General features: G+C 32.1%; 1 protein-coding gene across 4 annotated transcripts in view; it reads left to right on the forward strand.

The window, feature by feature from the left end:
- The window catches only part of LOC114326978 (zinc finger protein 664-like), a 57636-nt gene that overhangs the window by 23118 nt on the left and 13527 nt on the right, over window positions 1–20991 (forward strand). The window contains exon 2 of one of the 4 annotated variants that reach the window (XM_050654857.1): window positions 14884–17498. The exons of the other annotated variants lie outside the window; for them this stretch is intronic. Coding sequence (XP_050510814.1) covers window positions 14884–16133 — 1250 coding nt within the window. The 3' untranslated portion in view covers window positions 16134–17498. Of the gene's footprint in view, window positions 1–14883; window positions 17499–20991 lie in introns of those variants that run through there. 4 annotated transcript variants of the gene reach the window in all.

A 20991-nucleotide genomic window follows, 5' to 3' on the forward strand; every position in this document is an offset into this window, starting at 1 on the left:
TTAATTAGGTAATAATATTACAAATATAATCTGTATAATTTATAAGACTATACAAATCAAAGAAAATACCATTTTATAAATGCAAGAAACACATTTGATTTGTTTTTATTCCAAATTGAAAATAAAATGTGACAACTGTTAGATTTAACTAAAATGTCATGTTAGAATAAATGTCATAAATGTGTATTATCACGGACTTACCTTTTTTCCTATCATTTGTTACGCACTGAAAAATGCTCATGAATAGGACAATATTAGTAGTTTCTACATCTACATAAACTCGTACATCCATTATAAAAACTAATTCGAATACTGTGGAAGCGTTAAGATATTTTATTTTTTGCAGCAAAACGGCGCCTCATATGAAAAAATGAGAAGATAGTTTTTTTATTGCAAATTGAACGAGGAATTCAAAAAGATTGTTAATTTGAAATATGTCAGTGGCGTACTATCTTTTTTTCTTTGAAAAGTTCAGACCATTACCCCTAAGCGCGCCAATGATGAATATCAAATCCTTAATTGTATGTCAAAACATGCACAATAACTACCTCTTAAAACCCGCCAAGTTTTATTTCAGGGTTCAAATTCAGGGTGAAACATTATGCAAAAATACACGTTATATATTTTTTTCGTGAAAACGAATGCCTTAGTTATTTTTTTATGCTCATTTAAAATTTTAAAATCGTTCTAAAATTTAAATTTCGCGCCAAAAATAAAAAAAAAGTTTTCGGACATAACTTTTTAAAGCTTACAACTTTTTTGTTTAAAGTTTTTAGCTAGTTATCGATGCGGCTGAGATAAAAAATAAAAACATAAAAACCCTAATTAGGCTCTAGGTGGGTCAAATGACCACCTAGGGGGCTAAAAATTTGAAAAAGTTAGTTTCACTATATATGCTAAACGTTGACCTATATGGAATTCGAATCGACTTGGGGGCACTTTTCATCATCTTACCCGGCTAGGCCCTTTGTCCAGACCAAAAATAATAATTTTTGCAATTTGATTAAAAAAATGGTTAAAAAAAATTTAAACCACTTTTCTCGTGGGCGACTTCTTGAACCTTATTCTGGGGTGTATTACAAATGTGATTATGCAAAAAAATCTCATGGGAATATTTTTTCCAACGAACCCGCTGTTTTCGTCTTGTCTATAGGTCTTAACGGCCTGTTGTGTGTATAAATAAAATAAATAAACAATCGGCTTACTGTATATTAAAGGATTGTTTAAAAAGAAAGCGGCGTCTTAAGCATCTACAAGACAGAAATGCAGGTGCCTAAAACATAATGATTATACACTCACGGACAAGAATATTGCATATTTTGAAATTAATGTGAAATGAAATTTTTTGAGGTGGTGCCAGTGTCACAGAAATAGGATTTCGACAGAAATAGAAATGCGATGCTTTAAAGTATCATATAAATAGTATAATCACATTTAATTTAATATGGTCTATATGGAGGCCAATATAATTTTTAAATTGAATCTCATCAAGGTAAGTATTCACTATTCTACCGACATCGACATGAAGACCTCAATTATGGTGCATTAACACGAATTTGTTATCCGATATGGTTGCCAAATTGGAAAATATGATCTTCTAAAATGTTTTTAATGTACATAACAGCTGTCATTCACCCAATCTCCTCCACAAGTTCGGTAGCTCCTGTCCAAGAAATACCACTCCATAGCACTATGCCGCCACCACTAAATTTAACACTCTGTATGAGGTTACATCTGGCATACCGTTCATCATATTATGGAAGCAGGATTGACAAAACTTCGTCAACAGAAGAGTTGGTGAACAGTATGTCAGTTGTAACCTCATACAGAGCGTTAGTTTTGGTGGTGGCGGCATAGTGCTACAGAGCGGAATTGCTTTGAAAGGACATACCGAACACGTGGAGGTGATTAGGCGAATGCAAACTGACATGTACATTGAAAACATTTCAGGAGGTCATGTTTTGTCATTCGCAAGTAGTGTTGCCAGGTACGATTTGTTTTAAATCGGTACATAAATAGGGCTATTACATCTTCCTAAATTCAGGACCGATATTCAGGATACGATTTAGGACACTAAATTAAGTCACTGTAGCTCGCTATTACACCATCCTCAATTTAGGATGCTAAATAGCACAAAGACAGGGTCTGAAAACCAAGAAGTGTTAAAACCACAGGGGTTCGGTTTAGGGCAGTCATTGAGAGCAAGACTATGTTATTATCATCTCCGAATTCTATCCTACTGCATGGATTTTAATCAAATTTTAGGAATAGGCTCAACTTATCTCCTTTTTCAAAGTCTACCCTATGCCGATGTGTGCTTTTGTCTTGGGGGCGGTTCCCACCCCTTCTCGGGGGTGGGAAACTTTTGCTTAAATAACTACGGAAGTTGCTAGAGAACCTAATTCTAAGCAAAAACATATCTATAATTTTTTTCGAAAACTCGATACTTTTTGAGTTATTCGTGGTTGAAAATTGGCCATTTTCATTGAAACATAACACCTTTTCAAACGGTTTTTTGCGAATACCTTAAAAACGATGCATCTAACTAAAAAAACTATATAAAACTTTTTTGTAGCCTATAAAAAAACAAAGAGATTCGTTTCTTCATAAATCTTCTAGTTATAACACAAAAAGAGATATGATACGTAAGAGAATTTGTTTTTTGGTGCAATCTCAAATCAGTGTATTCAACTTGAAATAACAAAGAAACGGTCGATTTTAGGTGTATAGTGCTACCAATACCTTTTGTTGTGATTGAAACGTTCTTTCAAATAAGCAGTATTAAATGTCGATTACATTCAAATTAAGCGAGATATGCTGCAAAAAATTGATGACTAACGAATTTTAAGAAAAAAATGAGAAGTATATTTAACCCCTCATCCACAAGAATTTAAATGCATCGTTTTCCTTCTACAATACATTTTATTATAGTATTATTTATATATTCAAAAAGTTGAGCGGCTTTAAAATGAATGGTTTTTGAAAAAAATAAAATCAAATTATAGAGCGCATATTTAAATTTTCTTAAAAATCTTCCTTTTTCTCCATGTAACTTGAAAATGATAAGAGATACGGTTATGAAAAATAAAATTAAAATGTTTATCTAAAAGAAACCTACATTTTTGTATGGCATTTAAGTTACATGTTACATGGAGGAACAGGAAGATTTTTAAGAAAATTTAAAAATGCGCTCAATAATTTGATCTTATTTTTTTCAAAAACCGCTCATGTTAAACCCGCCCAACTATTTGAACATAAAAATAACACTATAGTAAAATGTATTGTAGAAGGAAAACGATGTATTTAACTTCTTGTGGATGAGGGGTTAAATATTCTTCTCTTTTTTTTTTTTCTTAAAATACGTAAGTCATCAAATTTTTTGCAGTTTATCTCGCTTAGTTTGAATGTAATCGACATTTAATCTTGCTTATTTTAAAGGTCTTTTCAAGCACAACAAAAATTATTGGTCGACACCTAACATCGACCGTTTCTCTGTTATTTCAAGTTGAATACCCTGATTTGAGCATGCACTAAGAAAATAAACTCTTTTCACTTACTATATATCTTTTTGTGTTATAACTAGAAGATTCATAAAGGAAACAATCTCTGTTATTTTATAAGCTACAAAAATATTTTATATAGTTTTTTTAGTTAGATGCATAGTTTTTAAGGTATTCGCAAAAAACCGTTTGAAAAGGTGTTATGTTTCAATGAAAATAACCAATTTTCAACCACGAATAACTCAAAAACTATTGAGTTTTCGAAAAAAAAAATATAGAACAGTTTTTGCTTAGAATTGGGTTCTCTAGCAACTTACGTAGTTATTTAACCAAAAAATTTTCCACCCCCGAGAAGAGGTGGGAACCGCCCCCAAGACAAAAGCACACATCGGCATAGGGTAGACTTTGTTTCTTGAGCTGTTCCCTACTTATTGTGAAAATATCAAGTAAATCGATATAGTAGGATAGAATTCGGAGTCCCATACCCTCATTGACTGCCCTAATTTAACCAGGTTAAATTTTTAAAAGCAGGTAAACCAGGTACGCTCTTCGAAGGGCTCGAAAGGTAATTATGATTGATTACCTTTCAGTCAGCATCGTGACAATCAGCCTACGGTTAAAAAATCAATATATTTTTTTGAAAAAAAGGAGATATCCAATTGGAAGCATAATAATGTAAGTTAGCGGTGTTCTTAGTCATCGGCCTTATTCATTCTTCTTTATTTATGTATTATTCATAGATTCCAAAAGTTTGACTGGCTTAGAATGATTAGTTTTTAAAAAAATGTAGTTAAAAGCGAATAACGAATTTTTGTAGTTTGGTAAAAAATGCCTTTTGCTTCAGAATAGAAAGAGTAGCATCAGAGATACGAAAAAATATTTAAATATAAAATTGTAGCTTATTTAATTCCCAAGAAATTGGATTGCAAAACTTTTTTCTACGGCAAAAATTGAGTGAATAGTAAATGAGTATAATACCGAAAAACATTGATTTTTTCGATATAAAACTAACACTTTCGATAGCGAATAAATCGAACACTATTAATTTTATCAAAAAAATGTATATAGAATTTTTTGCTTAAAATGAATGTTTTTATCAACTTTTGCAGTTAAAATTATAATAAAAAATTTCCACCCCGAGATGGGGTGGCAACCACCCCCATGGTAAAAGCGCCTTTCGGCATTATATAGATTTTGATCCTTGGACTATCCACTACTTATTCTCAAATTTTCAAGCAAATCGATCCATTTTGTAAAAATTGCGAGGTGAAAAGCTACGGTTCCTGGACTAATAGCCTCATGCTTTCTCAACATTCTCTTTTTATAAAAATAATTTAATAAAAAAAGTTAAGGACTTTAACAACTAGTCATGTTTTTCATCGATACAGGGTGTTTTTAAATAAGTATGGCAAGGAGTAAGGTTTTAAGGAGTAATTTTACATGACAAAATAAAGTCAGTTTGCTTTATAAACGTATGTCCGCAAATGATTCGTTTCCGAGATACGGGGTGTTGAAGTTTTTCTGACAAACTGACGATTTATTTATTGCTTTAAAACCGGTTGAGATATGCAAATGAAATTTGGTGGATTTTAAGAGGTAGTTATTGAAAATTTTTGACTACAATTAAGAATTTAATATTCACCATTGGCGCGCATACGGGTAATATGATCCGAAAAATACGTAATATATTAATATAATATGAAGTCAAAAATGTATAAAAATTACTTTTTTTAAATTGTACCAAAACGCCCCATTATTTTTGTCTGACAAGTGATCCACTATGCATTACACATTTAAAAAAACAGTACAAACTAAAAATGACATCTGTGGTAATAAATAAAATTCCAGGAAATTGACATCTTTGGCGCATCCGACTGCGCATATGCCCCGTGAAAATTGTCCGACAAGGTTACCACATTATTGTAAAAAGGTTTTATGCAGATTCCGTTAAAATTATCCATGTGGTAATAAATTTATTATTTTCATAAATTTGACATACACTGGGGTGCAAAATTAACCGGACACCTTAAAAATGGGTCATTTTTGATGTCTCGAATTTCCTAAACCTGTTGTCCGATTTAAGTGATTTTTTAATATGTTATAGCCTTATTCGTTAACAATATCGCTGTAATAATATTGTTACTAAACGAGTAAATTTTCATTGTATACCGGGTATACCAATGACACTGTGTTTTTTCTCTAACTTCGCATCACCTTGTGGAATATTCTAGCATTTATAAAATACTGAAATTAAAACCCAACTATAGATTCATGTTTTCTCAACATTCGGTTTTTTGATTCATTCATTTATGTTGGACCATAAAAAAGTTAGATACTTTAACAATTACCCATGTTTTTCATGAATACAGGGTGTTTTTAAACAAGTGTGGCAAACTTCAAGGAGTAATTTTACATGAAAAAATAATGACAGTTTGCTTTATAAACCTATGTCCGCAAATGCTTCGTTTCTGAGATAGAGGGTGTTGAAATTTTTCTTACAAACTGACGATTTATTTATTGCTTTAAAACCGCTTGAGATATCAAAATGAAATTTGGTGGGTTTTAAGACGTAGTTATTGTACATTTTTTGACATAAAAGTAAGAATTTAATATTCACCATTGGCGCGCATACGGGTAATATGAGCGGTTATATTACCCGTATGGGCGCCAAATGGTGAATATTAAATGCTTAATTGTATGTCAAAAAATTTGCAATAACTACGTCTTAAAACCGACCAAATTTCATTTGCATATCTCAACTGGTTTTAAAGCAATAAATAAATCGTCATTTTGTAATAAAAATTTCAACACCCCCATTTCAACATTTATCTCGGAAACGAAGCATTTTCGGACATACCGTTTATAAAGCAAACTCTCATTTTTTTATGCAGAATTTCCCCTTAAAGTTGGCCATATTTATTTAAAACACCCTATATTAATGAAAAACATGGCTAGTTGTTAAAGTACCTAACTTTTTTATGGTCCAATGTAAGCGAATGAATCAAAAAACGAAATGTTGAGAAAACATGAGGCTATAGTTGGAATTTAATTTCAGTATTTTATAAATGCTGGAATGTTCCACAGGGTGATGCGAACTTTTAGAAAAAAACACAGTTTGATTGGTACACCCGGTATACAATGAAAATTTAACTGTTTAGCAACAATACTATTACAGCGATATTGTTAAAGAATAAGGCTATAATATTTTTAAAAAATCACTTAAATCGGACAACAGGTTTAGGAAATTCCAGACATCAAAAATGACCCATTTTTCAGGTGTCCGGTTAATTTTGCACCTCAGTGTATTTAGAGTGTCCGACGCGTCATATGACCCAATATTTTTGTCCGACAAAATTGTTTTCGCTGTTTATATGATAAAAGCCATTTTTTTTATTTATTTATTGCTGATTTACAATCTACTTCAATACAGTAATAAGTAAATATGATGTATGTTCTTGGCTTGTGGCAGGTGTCGTCCATTGACGATTCTCTGGAATTTACCTAGCAGCTAGGTCTTCTGGCCAAAGTGTTTTTAGCCGTCTGTCAACCAGAGGGGGTTAAATAATTCGTCTATGAGATGGTTTGGATGGTCTGCGCTGCGATTCATGTATCTTCTGGAGTGGTCAGCGATCACATCATTGATGAATGGGATGTTGAGGTCTGCATGAAGGGTTTGGTTTGACACATACCATGGGGCTTTAGCTAACATACGAATAGTTTTTGACTGGAATGTCTGTAGTATTTTGGTGTTGGATGGTTTGCTACAGCCCCACAGCTCGATTCCGTATGTCCACACTGGTTTGAGTATTGTTTTATAGATGGTCAGTTTGTTTTCTAATGAAAGTTGCGATCTTCTGTTGATTAGCCAGCTCATATTTTTAACTTTTAGGTCGAGGTGTCGTCGTTTGCCTGCAATATGTGATTTCCAAGTAAGTTTTTCGTCTAGATGAAGGCCCAGGTACTTTACTTCTGTTTTTATTGGTATAGGTGAATTATTTAGGTGTAGTTGTGGACATCCAATTCTTCGATTTGTGAAATTTACTTGACAAGACTTGTTTGTGTTGACGTTTATTTTCCAGCATTTAAGCCAGTCTTCTAGTTCATTGAGATGATTTTGCAATTTGTTAAATGCTAATATTTCGTTGATGTCTGATGCTAGTATACCAGTGTCATCCGCAAATGTTGCCATTAGTCATCATTTAACGAGTTTATTATCATAGTTTTAACAGCTTTTAAAGTGTGCTCCTACAAAAAGTTAGTTTTTTAAGTCAATTGTGCTTGGAAGATTGTGTATTGGATATCAATCCGTAGTGTTTTGCTCATACTATCCAGTGATTATAATTTTGATGCATGTTACTCATGGTTCCCTTCATACTCCATTCAGAGTAAACATGTAAATCAAAAATGAATAACCATTTTCAATTTCGTCGCAACACGAAACTACAGCCGCATCATATTCTAGTTCAATCAGAGAATGCAGCAAGCACCCCTACCGGTTTCGAAACTTATTAGTCTCTCATCAGGAGGCACATATGCTGCTCTCTCTGATCCAACCAAAACAAACCCTGACGTGCAGTCATGATTTATTTGTTTAAAACATATGTAAAATTTAAAATAAAAAACGCATGTTTAAAACAAAAAAATGTTTAAAATAAAAAAAACATATGTTTTAAACATGTTTTATTTGTTTAAAACGTAAAATTTAAAAACAAAATAAAACATATTTAAAACAAGAAAAAACGTTTAAAACAAAAAAAACATGTGTTTTGTATAAAATTAAAAAAACATGTTTTTTTGCAACCCTGAATGCAATATTGATTGTGTCTTCAAGGAGAGCAAAAATGATACATTTGGTTTTCCATGTGATTTATGCAAGAAAATATGTTGTAAAAAGTGCTCCAATTTATCAGCATCTGAAATTAGAGTAGTGGTAATGGTTTCACGGGTTTTACCATTCTATTGTCTTAGCTGCAGAGAAAATTTAATCAACATTCCTGACCTAATTAAGCGTGAAGTGACTTGGAAGTTGAAATACATAACAAATCATCTGAATCCAAAGGAAATTTAATTGCGTTAGAACAAAGAATTATTAAGATAGAGGATATTCTCTCTTCAAATACAACTCAATTGCCCAATTCATCAATCAATACGGATTGTTCTAACGCCTCATTCCTTACCAATAAGGTACAGCAAGTCACAAATCCTGCTTCCATGAACATCGACTCATTCTTAACTGAGATAGAAGATCGTCGTCAACGATCTAAAAATCTAATTGTTTATAATTTGCCTGAATCTGATGCTGCTTCCCAAGTGGACAAGTCTAAAATGGATCAGTATAAAGTTGTTACGATTTTAAAATCCATATCAGATAATTTTAACATCAAGAAAACTTTCAGAATCGGTAAAATTAATACTATTAACGATAGACCTAGATCTATTAAAATAATTTTGGATTCTGATGCTGATGTTACTAATATTTTAAAAAATAAGCATAAACTTCATTCCACTATTCATAATAACGTGCAGTTAAGATCTGATTTGACTATTCAACAACGATCACATCTTTCCATTCTAAGATCTGAGTTAGCTGATAGACTTAATAAGGGGGAAGCTGATATCACTATCAAATATGTTAAAGGGGTGCCTAAAATTGTGAATTCAAAAAACTAGTGTACAAAAATAATGTTATTAACGATCTTAAGCTCTATAATCTATAATGATCTAGGTCACCGAGAACACCTACTACTATCAAAATGTTCGCGTTTTAAATAGTAAAGTTCATTTCCCAAGTAGCACAATAAAAACATATTTAAGGTTTATAAAGGTTTTATTGTGGTAAATAAGAAGATAATGGTTTTAAAGTTATCTTGTAGATATACTGCCAGAACTTTAAAACTGTTTAGCATTTGTCACTAGTTTTAAAGTATCTAATAAGAGTATCAAATAAGACTAATTAATCTTAATAGATAATTTGTCTTATTGTAGTTTTAAAATAGTTTATTCTCAGTTCACTTTAAAACTAATTAGTTTTGTGAAGAACTTTCGGACTGTTTGGTTTTATTAGATTCTAGTTTATTACCATTTAGTTTTATTGCAGTTTTAAAGATTCTCCTAATGTGACTAAGAAAACCTATTATTAAAACTACTTGATCTCAAGACTATTATGTCAGTAAAACATATGCCTTAAAACTATTTTTTTAGTTTTCTTTAAAGTTGCTTTCTTAAAAGCAATTAATAGGTTATATTAAAACCAAACGCTCTTAACTGAATCAATTTGGTTATCGTCAAGACTAAACTATGCTTCTGGTTAGAAACAATAAAACTAAACTCATCCCCTCTTCTATTCATGTCCAAAATGGTCGGTCATTTGTTTTAGAGCGAAACAGTGGTGTAATGTGTTGTAAAAAGTGGAAGTACACTTAGTATAAAAGAAATATGGTGTATTCCACAAATATACGACTGTTTTGAATTATCGCGACAACGAATATTTTAGTGTGCAACATAAGAAGTACGAAAGTATTTTGCTCTAATAATTACTCCAATAAACAACAATATAATTTGCAATTTACTTTCGTTTTTCATATTTTGCACAGTAAAATATTCGTTGTCGCGATAATCCAAGAGGGTCGTATATTCGTGGAATGGGGTATAAGTCGCAAGTGCTTAAAATATAAACAAACTGGTCATTTTAAAGGAAAAATACAACACACACAGCACTACGACGCCTCGATTTTAGGTTAGATTCACATTAAAACCGAGTGGCATTATTGACAGCAGCATTAAAACTAAACGGTTTTAATTCCAAGGCAACCTTGCTTTTTGTAGGATAGGTCTTGGAAAGGTATAAAATAAAACCATTTGATCTTAACAATTCTCTGTCGATGGACCAAATAGTTTTATTTGGATTTCGGCCATATTGCTTTCTGGAGATGCTGAAAGCCATAATAGATTACAATATAAGGCTTACATAAAAATTATAAATAAACGACTTAGAAACATAAATTCGATTTATTTTAACATTAAAACATTAAAATTGTAGATAAAACTATTTTTCTTTCAAATTAATATTTTTCGGATTTAAATTTTTTTTATTATTTTTATTTTTTAATCGCCAAAAGTCAAATTTTATGGCGCGTGAGTTATTTAGACCTATTTTTGTTAACATTATCAATAAAGTTAACATTATCAATTACCTTGACAGTCCAAAATAACCAAGTACTTTTTATTATTTTATGGTTACAAATACGTATCTACCTATCATAACACATGTAAAAATTTATTAGTTTCTATATGGAGTACATGGGTTTAAAGAATCATTTAATATGGTAAATTGTCTTTAAAAGACTCCACTTAAAAAACCTTTTTAAGTTTGCTATAAAACTGCCTTCCCTTAAAGTGTCTTTTAACATGGTTTTAAAAGCAACTTCACAGCAGCTTTAAAACCGTTGCTTAAGAAAACAAAGTTTTAAGAAGGTTTTTATTTTTGGTTTTATTGACCTCTTTCAGAATGGGCCCTTTTATGCTGAAAGCGGTTTTATTGCAACCTTAAGGTTTACTTAAAAACCAAATGGTTTTAATTTTAGTTTTATTCTACAGATTTAAAGCATCCTTAAAAGACTTAATAAACCCGTTCGCTGCTACTTGGGTTGTTTAATCGTAATATAAGTGATAGTGAATATGATCTAATCGCTCTAAGTGAAACTTGGCTACACAGTGATGTATTAGACTCTGAATTATTTCCTAATGATTATATTGTTTACAGAAAAGATCGCAAATTTCAGGAGGTGAATAAGAAGCGGGGTGGTGGTGTATTGCTTGCGTTACAAGATTTTATTATTTCGGAAGTTATAGACACCTCTGCATTTGATTTACAATTTCCGTTGATCGATTTACTTATTGTTAAATCTCAAATTAAATATAAGAAATTTTATGTACTTGTGATTTATCTACCAGACAAACTGAGTTTGCAAGAATTTGAATATTTTTTTGAGTGCTTGGAACAACTTGATTATTTACACAATGATGCCTTAGTGTTAGGTGATTTTAACGTCCCTAAATTTATAGAAAATGAGACTTCTGATGATAAAACTTCTATAATTTTAAATTTCATGCACTCTTTTGGTCTTGGTCAATTTAATGGAGTTGTAAATCACTTAGGTAGATCGCTAGATCTAATAATGTCTCATTTTGCCTGCGAAGTAATGCGTGACATATCCCCTTTAGTCTATGAAGATTCCCACCACCCAGCTCTTATAATTAATATTACGGATATTTTTGGAAGGGAGTCTAGGTTTAGGTTTGGTTCTAACCAGGTAACTTACAACTTTAAAAAGGCTAATTTTTGTGATTTATATAGGGAATTGCATGAAACGGATTGGGCTTTTCTAGATGACTCTACTCAAGTTGATAAAGTTGTAGACATTTTTTACGATAGAATTTTTCTTTTAATTAATAAGTATGTTCCTGTCTACAAAAACTTTAGCCACACATATCAACCTTGGTTTGATGCCGATATTATTCGCTGTATCAAACTAAAGGTTAAGCACAGGAAAAAGTTTAGATTACATAAAAACCAATCAGATCTGCTTGAATTTCAGCGCTTAAGATATCTTTCAAAACTAAAAATTAAATTGGCATACAACGAATACATCGAAAATATACAATTATCCCTTTCGGTAGACCCTAGAAAGTTTTGGTCATATATAAATGCTAAAAATAACACTTCACGGATTCCTGGTGAAATGAAATATCAAGGCATTGCTACTTCTGAACCACAAAATATCGTTGATATCTTCGCTGAATACTTATGATGTTTATTAAGCAGCTATAGTCGGTTCGCTAAACTCAGACGCAACTGGCAAGATATTTTAGTCGGTAATTTTTTTGTTTTTTGCCAATTTTGCAAAAATTGGCAAAATTACTGACTATTTAGTAATTATTAACTATTTAGTAAATATTTTTTGCCAATTTTACTAAAATTGGCAAAATTACCGACTAAAATATCTAGCCAGTTGCGTCTGACTTTAGCGAACAGACTATAATGTACTAACTAGCAATAATGTCTTAGCGGTCAACACTGAATGTCTAAATTTTTGTCCTGTTCAAGAAACTGAAATAGTTATAGCTAGTAAAAAATTAAAAAATAAAATGACTTCTGGACCTGATAAAATACCCTCTTTTTTATTAAAGATTGCATAGGTGCTTTAACTAAGCCATTATTAAAAATTTTCAATTTGTGTTTATTATACAAACAGTACCCAAGTATCTGGAAGGAATCAAAGGTATGTCCTGTTTATAAAAATGGGGAAAAATGTTGTGTAGAAAATTATAGGCCCATATCTATTATATGCAATTTATCAAAGATTTTTGAAATGATACTTTATAATCGTATATACTCTTTCACTCGTAATCAAATTTCACAATATCAGCATGGATTCATTGCTAATCGATCGACAGTTACAAACTTTTGGGAATAACACAGTACATATCTGAGGCGTTGGATAGAAGATCCCAAGTTGATGTTATATATATATACTGATTTCTCGAAGGCCTTTGACAAAATTCATTATGGAGTTCTTTCCAAATTGTCACTTTTTGGTTTTTCTAAAGATGCAGTCACTTTCATAAAATCCCATTTGTCAGGTAGAACTCAATTTGTATCTTATAATGGTTATAACTCTCACAAATACATACCTTCATCTGGAGTCCCACAAGGATCAAATCTAGGTCCACTCTTGTTTTTGTTATTTATTAAGGACTTATGTGAGAAAATCTCTGTGCCCTGTTTGTGTTATGCAGATGACTTAAAAATTTACTTGGAAATTAACAATATCAATGATTGTCACACTATCCAAAATTATCTCGAGTGGTGTGCATGAATGGTGTAGTGTAGAGAAAACTATTTAAATCTTAATGCAAATAAATGCAAAGTTGTAAGTTACTCAAGGAAACATAATAATATAAACTATGTTTATACTATTGATGGTAGCGAACTGGAACATGTGAATAAAATTAAAGATCTTGGCGTAGTTTTTGACTGTAAACTTTCATTTACTGAACATATATCTTTAAAAGTTTCTGAGGCACTTAAATCTGTATAGTCAGAAATAGCCGAAATATTACTAACATAAAATCTGTCAAATTACTACATTTCTCTTATGTACGTTGTAAGTTAGAATATGCGTCTATAATTTGGTCTCCATTTTATAATTCACATGTTCAATCGATCGAAAAGGTGCAGCGTAAATTTTTAAAATATTTATCATTTAAAATTAACGGTATATATCCAGAAAGAGGGATCAGAAATAGTGAGTTGTGTAATAGTTTAAACATGGTTTCATTAGAAATGAGACGAAATTGTGCTTCACTGATATTCTTGTTTAAATTGTTGCATGATTCAATTGACTGCCCCGATATTCTTAAACAAATAAATTTTAATGTACCTTCTTATCCTGTTAGAAATGTTTTCACGTTCAGAACTTCACAAGCCAGAACCAACCTGCTATTAAACTCCCCAATATTTATTATGTGTGAAAATTATAATTGTTTGGTAGATTATTGTGATATATTCAACTGTAGTATAAGTCAACTTGTCACTGTGGCTAAGTCTCATTTGAATTATTGATCTATTTGGTAATTGTTTGTTCCTTTTTCTTTCTTTAATTATTCTAAACTCTTAAAGTGATGTAATCTAAAATTTAGTTTATAATTAATGTAAAATTGTCCTATAAATGGATACCTGTTGGACAATAAAGCTATCCAGATTTAAGCTATCCATAAAGCTATTATTATTATTATTATTATTAGTGTATTTTCGCTAATAGGAATATCAGCAGTGAAGATTTGGTAAAGGAATGGGCCAAGTACACTGCCTTGAGGTACTCCGGATTTTATTTGGTGGTAATTGGATAGAGTACCTTCGTAGTTAACTTGAAAGTATCTGTCGGACAAGTATGATTTAAGGAGGAGGATAAAAACCATTGATTAAAATGTGATTAAAACGTGATTAAAATAAAAGGACCAATGTGGTTATAAATTTTTTTCTTGCATAAAATTGACAACTTCGTGACCGCTTGACAGACAAACGCCCCACTACCATAATGCGCCAAGCTCCAAATTTGTCCGACTCCACCCAAATAACAAGTACAAAAAGCTTCAACAGTGTGGTCATAAACAATAATTTTATATTTGGGCCCAAGACCTATAAAGGTAGCAGCAGAAAAAAAATTTCATTTCACATACATATGCAATATTTTTGTCCGTGAGTTTATTATTTTTAAGACTTGTTTTCTGACATTTGATTATGTTTTAACCTTGTTTATTATTTTGTGTTTGTATTTATTTTTTTCTTGTAGTAAATGTTTATAGTGCGTTTCTATTTTAGGTTTTACTCAGGAGGAGAATAAAATGAAAATCATGGAAACATTTTGTGAACACTCATCCCGTAAACAACACTATACGAGTCAAAGCGCCAAAGGAAAAACTGGAAATAAGAATATAAAAGTTCAGACTAGACCGAAACCTTACAAGTGTGAAATTTGTTTCAAAAAGTTTTCTAAAACAGATCAATTGAAACATTTAAGAACGCACAGTGGAGAAAAACCTCACAAGTGTGAAATCTGTTTTAAACAATTTAGTCAAGCAGGTCAATTGAGAAAACATTTGAGAGTGCACACTGGAGAAAAACCTCACAAGTGTGAAATCTGTTTTAAGCAGTTTAGTGAAGCAAGTGATTTGAAAGTACATTTGAGAGTACACACTGGAGAGAAACCTCACAAGTGTGAAATTTGTTTTAAGCAGTTTAGTCTAGCAGGTAATTTGAAAAAACATTTGAGAGTGCACACTGGAGAGAAACCTCACAAGTGTGAAATCTGTTTTAAACAATTTAGTCAAGCAGGTCAATTGAGAAAACATTTGAGAGTGCACACTGGAGAAAAACCTCACAAGTGTGAAATCTGTTTTAAGCAGTTTAGTGAAGCAAGTGATTTGAAAGTACATTTGAGAGTACACACTGGAGAGAAACCTCACAAGTGTGAAATCTGTTTTAAGCAGTTTATTACAGCAGGTAATTTGACAGGACATTTGAGAGTGCACACTGGAGAGAAACCTCACAAGTGTGAAATCTGTTTTAAGCAGTTTTTTACAGCAGGTCATTTGAGAGGACATTTGAGAGTGCACACTGGAGAAAAACCTCACAAGTGTGAAATTTGTTTCAAGCAGTTTATTAAAACAGATAATTTGAAACAACATTTGAGAGTGCACACTGGAGAGAAACCTCACAAGTGTGAAATCTGTTTTAAGCAGTTTATTATAGCAGGTCATTTGAGAAGGCATTTGAGAGTGCACACTGGAGAAAAACCTCACAAGTGTGAAATCTGTTTTAAGCAGTTTAGTGAAGCAAGTAATTTAAAAGCACATTTGAGAGTACATACTGGAGAAAAACCTCACAAGTGTGAAATCTGTTTTAAGCAGTTTAGTGGAGCAAGTAATTTGAAAGTACATTTGAGAGTACACACTGCAGAAAATCCTCACAAGTGTGAAATTTGTTTTAAGCAGTTTATAACAGCAGGTGCGTTGAAAGTACATTTGAGAAAGCACACTGGAGAAAACCTCACAAGTGTGAATTCTGCTTAAAGCAATTTACTCAAGCAGGTCATTTGAAAGGACATTTGAGAGTGCACACTGGAGAGAAACCTTAAGTGTGAAATCTGTTTTAAGCAGTTTATTACAGCAGGTCATTTGAGAAGACATGTGAGAGTGCACACTGGAGAAAAATCTCACAAGTGTGAAATCTGTTTTAAGCAGTTTAGTGAAGCAGGTCATTTGAAAGGATATTTGAGAGTACTCACTGGAGAAAACCTCACAAGTGTGAAATTTGTTTCAAGCAGTTTATTACAGCAGGTAATTGAAAATCATTTGAGAGTGCACACTGGAGAAAAACCTCACAAGTGTGAAATCTGTTTTAAGCAGTTTAGTGAAGCAAGTAATTTGAAAGTACATTTGAGAGTACACACTGGAGAAAATCCTCACAAGTGTGAAATTTGTTTTAAGCAGTTTATAACAGCAGGTGCGTTGAAAGTACAGTTGAGAAAGCACACTGGAGAAAACCTCACAAGTGTGAATTCTGCTTAAAACAATTTACTCAAGCAGGTCTTTTGAAAGGACATTTGAGAGTGCACACTGGACAGAAACCTCAAGTGTTAAATCCGTTTTAAGCAGTTTATTACAGCAGGTCATTTGAGAGTGCACACTGGCGAAAAACCTCACAAGTGGTGAAATCTGTTTTAAGCAGTTTAGTGAAGCAGGTCATTTGAAAGGACATTTGAGAGTACACACTGGAGAAAAACCTCACAAGTGTGAAATTTGTTTCAAGCAGTTTATTACAGCAGGTAATTTGAAAAAACATTTGAGAGTGCACACTGGAGAGAAACCTCACAAGTGTGAAATCTGTTTTCAGCAGTTTAGTCATGCAATTAGTTTGAAAAACCATTTGACAGTACACACTGGAGAAAAACCTCATAAGTGTCAAATCTGTTTTAAGCGGTTTAGTCAAGCAGGTCATTTGAAAGGACATTTGAGTGTACATAGTGGAGAAAAACCTCACAAGTGTGTAATCTGTTTTAAGCAGTTTAGTGCTGCAAGTAATTTAAAAACACATTTGAGAGTGCACTCTGGAGAAAAACCTTACAAGTGTAAAATGTGTTTTAAGCAGTCTGGTGATGCAAGTTATTTAAAAACACATTTAAGAGTGCACAATGGAGAAAAACATCACAAGTGTGAAATCTGTTTTGAGCAGTTTAGTGCTGCAAATAATTTAGAAATACATTTGAGAGTGTGAAATTAGTTTACTATAGTAACTGATTAAAAAAATAATTTCAGATTATTTGCAGAAGTCTTTACGGTTAGTTAGAAACGACTTTGAATGTTTTAAAAATAGTGTGGTAGTCATTAGTGGAAACTGGATTATTTTTTAATTTCAGAATATATGTTCAAAAAATATTTTTGTATTTTAAATTTTTGTAAGGCAATTTTAGCGACTTCTGGGAGCCGTATGATCTTGTCGTCTGTGAGGGGTGCTTAAGAGAGTTCCCACTCCTCAGCCGTAAGATTGGGATGTGGAAATCTCAAAAAGGCTTTTGGGCGGCCGAAAGCCGGTCTACTGATTTTTCAGTAGACCTACTGATTTTAACTTCAATTACTGACTTATTGAAAAACTAAATTGTTAAATTTCTATGAAATGGGCTTTAAAAATACGAGATTATTTGGCCGCGTCGGTATTATAAAGGGCCGTAAATACCAGGTCATGGTATTATTGGATTATTTAAATAAGGAAATCTTCATATAATTGGTTTGCAGAATTTTGAAACTGGCCGTTAGGACAGGTGACCGATAACACAGCTGTATTTACACGGCCTAAAAAGAATCTACTGATTTTTGAAACCAAAACTACTGAAAAAGTAAAAACTGAGCTGGCAACCCTGGAAGGAACTTTAAAGGGTGAAATCCTCATTAGAATAATAATGCGCTTCAGTTCGTTGTCCACAAATTTTTAAAACAAATTACATATAAATTTAATTTCTTGTCTCACAGATGTCTCTATGCCCTTTAAAACCTAATAAAATCGAAACAACTAACAAGACTTACAAAGATACAAGCATATAAAACAATAATACGACCCGTTGCGACATATGGAAGAGAAATGTGGAGGATAACAAAGGCAAACGAAGAGAGACTACGTGTTTGGGAAAGGAAGATCTTTGGGCCTGTGCTTGATAAAGCAGTACGACAATATAGGATAAGAACAAACAAAGAGCTCGAACACGCCAACATAATAAAAGAGGAAGTCCAGAAGACTCCAATGGGCTGGACACCTCTGAAGACATTCCGACCAAAGAACAGAAGGCTGGTATGGGAGGAAGTCAGAACTGGAAGAAAATCACGCAGACGCCCTCGACTCCGGTGGCGAGATAATATAGCAGGAAACCTGAAAGCTATGGGCGTGGAGAATTGGATAGAGGTTGCTCAAGACAGAGTAAATTACATTGAAAGATTGAGACTACCGAGGAAATGATGGTCAGACAACGTCAATTGAGGCTAAAAACCGAAGTAAAACGAGCATTGAGCCCATTTACAATATAAAGTAGGAAGAAGAAGGCAACAATGTCAACTTAGATCTCTGACGTAGATTAATGACGTATAACGCTATTTATACTGTACGGTCTGTACATAAACATTAGATTTGTGCCATCAGTCGGCCATATTGAAAAATTTGACAGATCATTGGAATTGTCTCATGCTCATGAATTTACTCGCGGTTAGAGAAAACATAATACTTTAGTTGACGTTTACTTAGCCGACATAAATTAATAAAATGAAATACTGCCAATTTTAAACATTCGGTAATCGTACGGTACTCATCGGTAGCCTAAATTCATTTTTCGGTAATTACAACTTAATTAATTAAAAATTAATTAAATATTGACCGTATATCTAGCCGACAATAATAGAAATATTCACTTCTAAACAAAAACTCATTGACAAAACGATAGAGAATCGTTTGGTAGAAACGAAAATAGAAAAATATTTATTCGGTAATCAATAGTTACTGAGAAAATTACAAAAAACAAGTAGCGCAATTCAAAATATAATCAATATGCCTGCCAACATGGCGGATACGACGGATGGGGGTGGGGGTGCGCGAATACGTCGGCGCACATGTCGCGATTATATTTTGAATTGCGCTACTTGTTTTTTGTAATTTTCTCAGTAACTATTGATTACCGAATAAATATTTTTCTATTTTCGTTTCTACCAAACGATTCTCTATCGTTTTGTCAATGAGTTTTTGTTTAGAAGTGAATATTTCTATTAATGTCGGCTAGATATATGGTCAATATTTAATTAATTAAGTTGTAATTACCGAAAAATGAATTTAGGCTACCGATGAGTACCGTACGATTACCGAATGTTTAAAATTGGCAGTATTTCATTTTATTAATTTATGTCGGCTAAGTAAACGTCAACAATACTTTAGCTGGCGAGCTTCTAGACAATTGACAGTCTAGTCAGGATTTGGCGGGCAATATTTGAAAAGCATATTTAAAATAAATATATTATTTAAAACAGTAAATAAAAGATCTCATTCGCTTGTTCGATTATTTATATAAATGAAATTCAAAATATACTTTACCTAATAACTAATTGTAAAGCCTTAGCAATATTTTAAATAAAAAACATCAATAATTTATATCACAATGGGAATGTAGCAATTTTACAGCATTTTGAATTTCTTTAATAGAAGGTTTGTTCAAACGCCAATAATGAGTTTTTTCTTAACCTAATTTCCTTTGTTTAGTAATATTTTTTTTGGGCGGAGTATTTCTATTTTCCTCTAGTACTATTATTGATGTGCTTCCTTCTGCATTTAGCACAGCTTCAATGAACGGTTAAACGTTTTGTTTCATTTAATTCTGTCATTGAGGAAATTAGATCAATTTGAGCACATATCAAGCCAGTTTTTTAAAAGTAATTTTTCTTTGTCTAACGGCATCACGCATTATCACCATCTTCAGTTTCCTTAATATGTTAACTAAATCCTGTATTTTATTTTCAGAAGTAGATTCTTAAATTATTAGGGCGTTAAAGTTTATATTACTGAATAGAAAATTAAACAACCTTTTAAATGAGCTATCACACAACCCCTACTCTCATTTAAAAAAATCATCGATTAAGTCATCACGCCCAGACGGATGATGTCACTAGTACGATATATATGCCAAAAAGTCATAATTTAAAAATAAAAATCGACCTGTCTCAGGATTTTTTTCCAAATTCGCCCATTCTCGAAATAATGAATTTATTAAAAGTCAAACGTCCTCACTGTATATTAGGTTAAGAATATTTTGAATTTTACAACAATTTTACACCAATATTTTGAATTTCTCTTTAAAATAATTAACCATAGGAAAGTTATAAATTATAGTAAAATAACCATATAAAAGTTATATCATTACCACATTAAAGAACAGTCCAAAGGAAAATAGAAATATTCTACATAATAAAAATTTTCTTAAACGAAAGTGATTGTTTTCAGTTAATAAGAGAAAGCCTAAAAGGGAAAATTATTGTTTAAACAAACCTTCTGTTAGAGAAATTCAAAATACTGGTGTAAAATTGCTAAGTCCCCAATAACTATAACCTATAGCATAGGTTATATAGCTAACCTATCGTATACATAAATATACATAACGATGTTTTTTTATTTAAAATATCGCTAATACTATATAATTAGATTAATAAATATATTTTGAATTTCATTTATATAGATAATCGACCAAGCGAAGTGAGGTCTTTCATTTATTACTATGTTAAACTTAATAATATGTATTAAGTGTATAATATATACTTTTCAAATTGCCCGCCAAACCCAGAAGCTCGCCAGCATAGTAGTGTTCTCTAGCCGCAAGTCATGAACTCGAATGACTTTTGGTCC

The sequence above is a fragment of the Diabrotica virgifera genome, chromosome 6 (genome assembly GCF_917563875.1).
Source record: "Diabrotica virgifera virgifera chromosome 6, PGI_DIABVI_V3a".
NCBI classification, from domain to species: Eukaryota; Metazoa; Arthropoda; class Insecta; order Coleoptera; family Chrysomelidae; genus Diabrotica; species Diabrotica virgifera.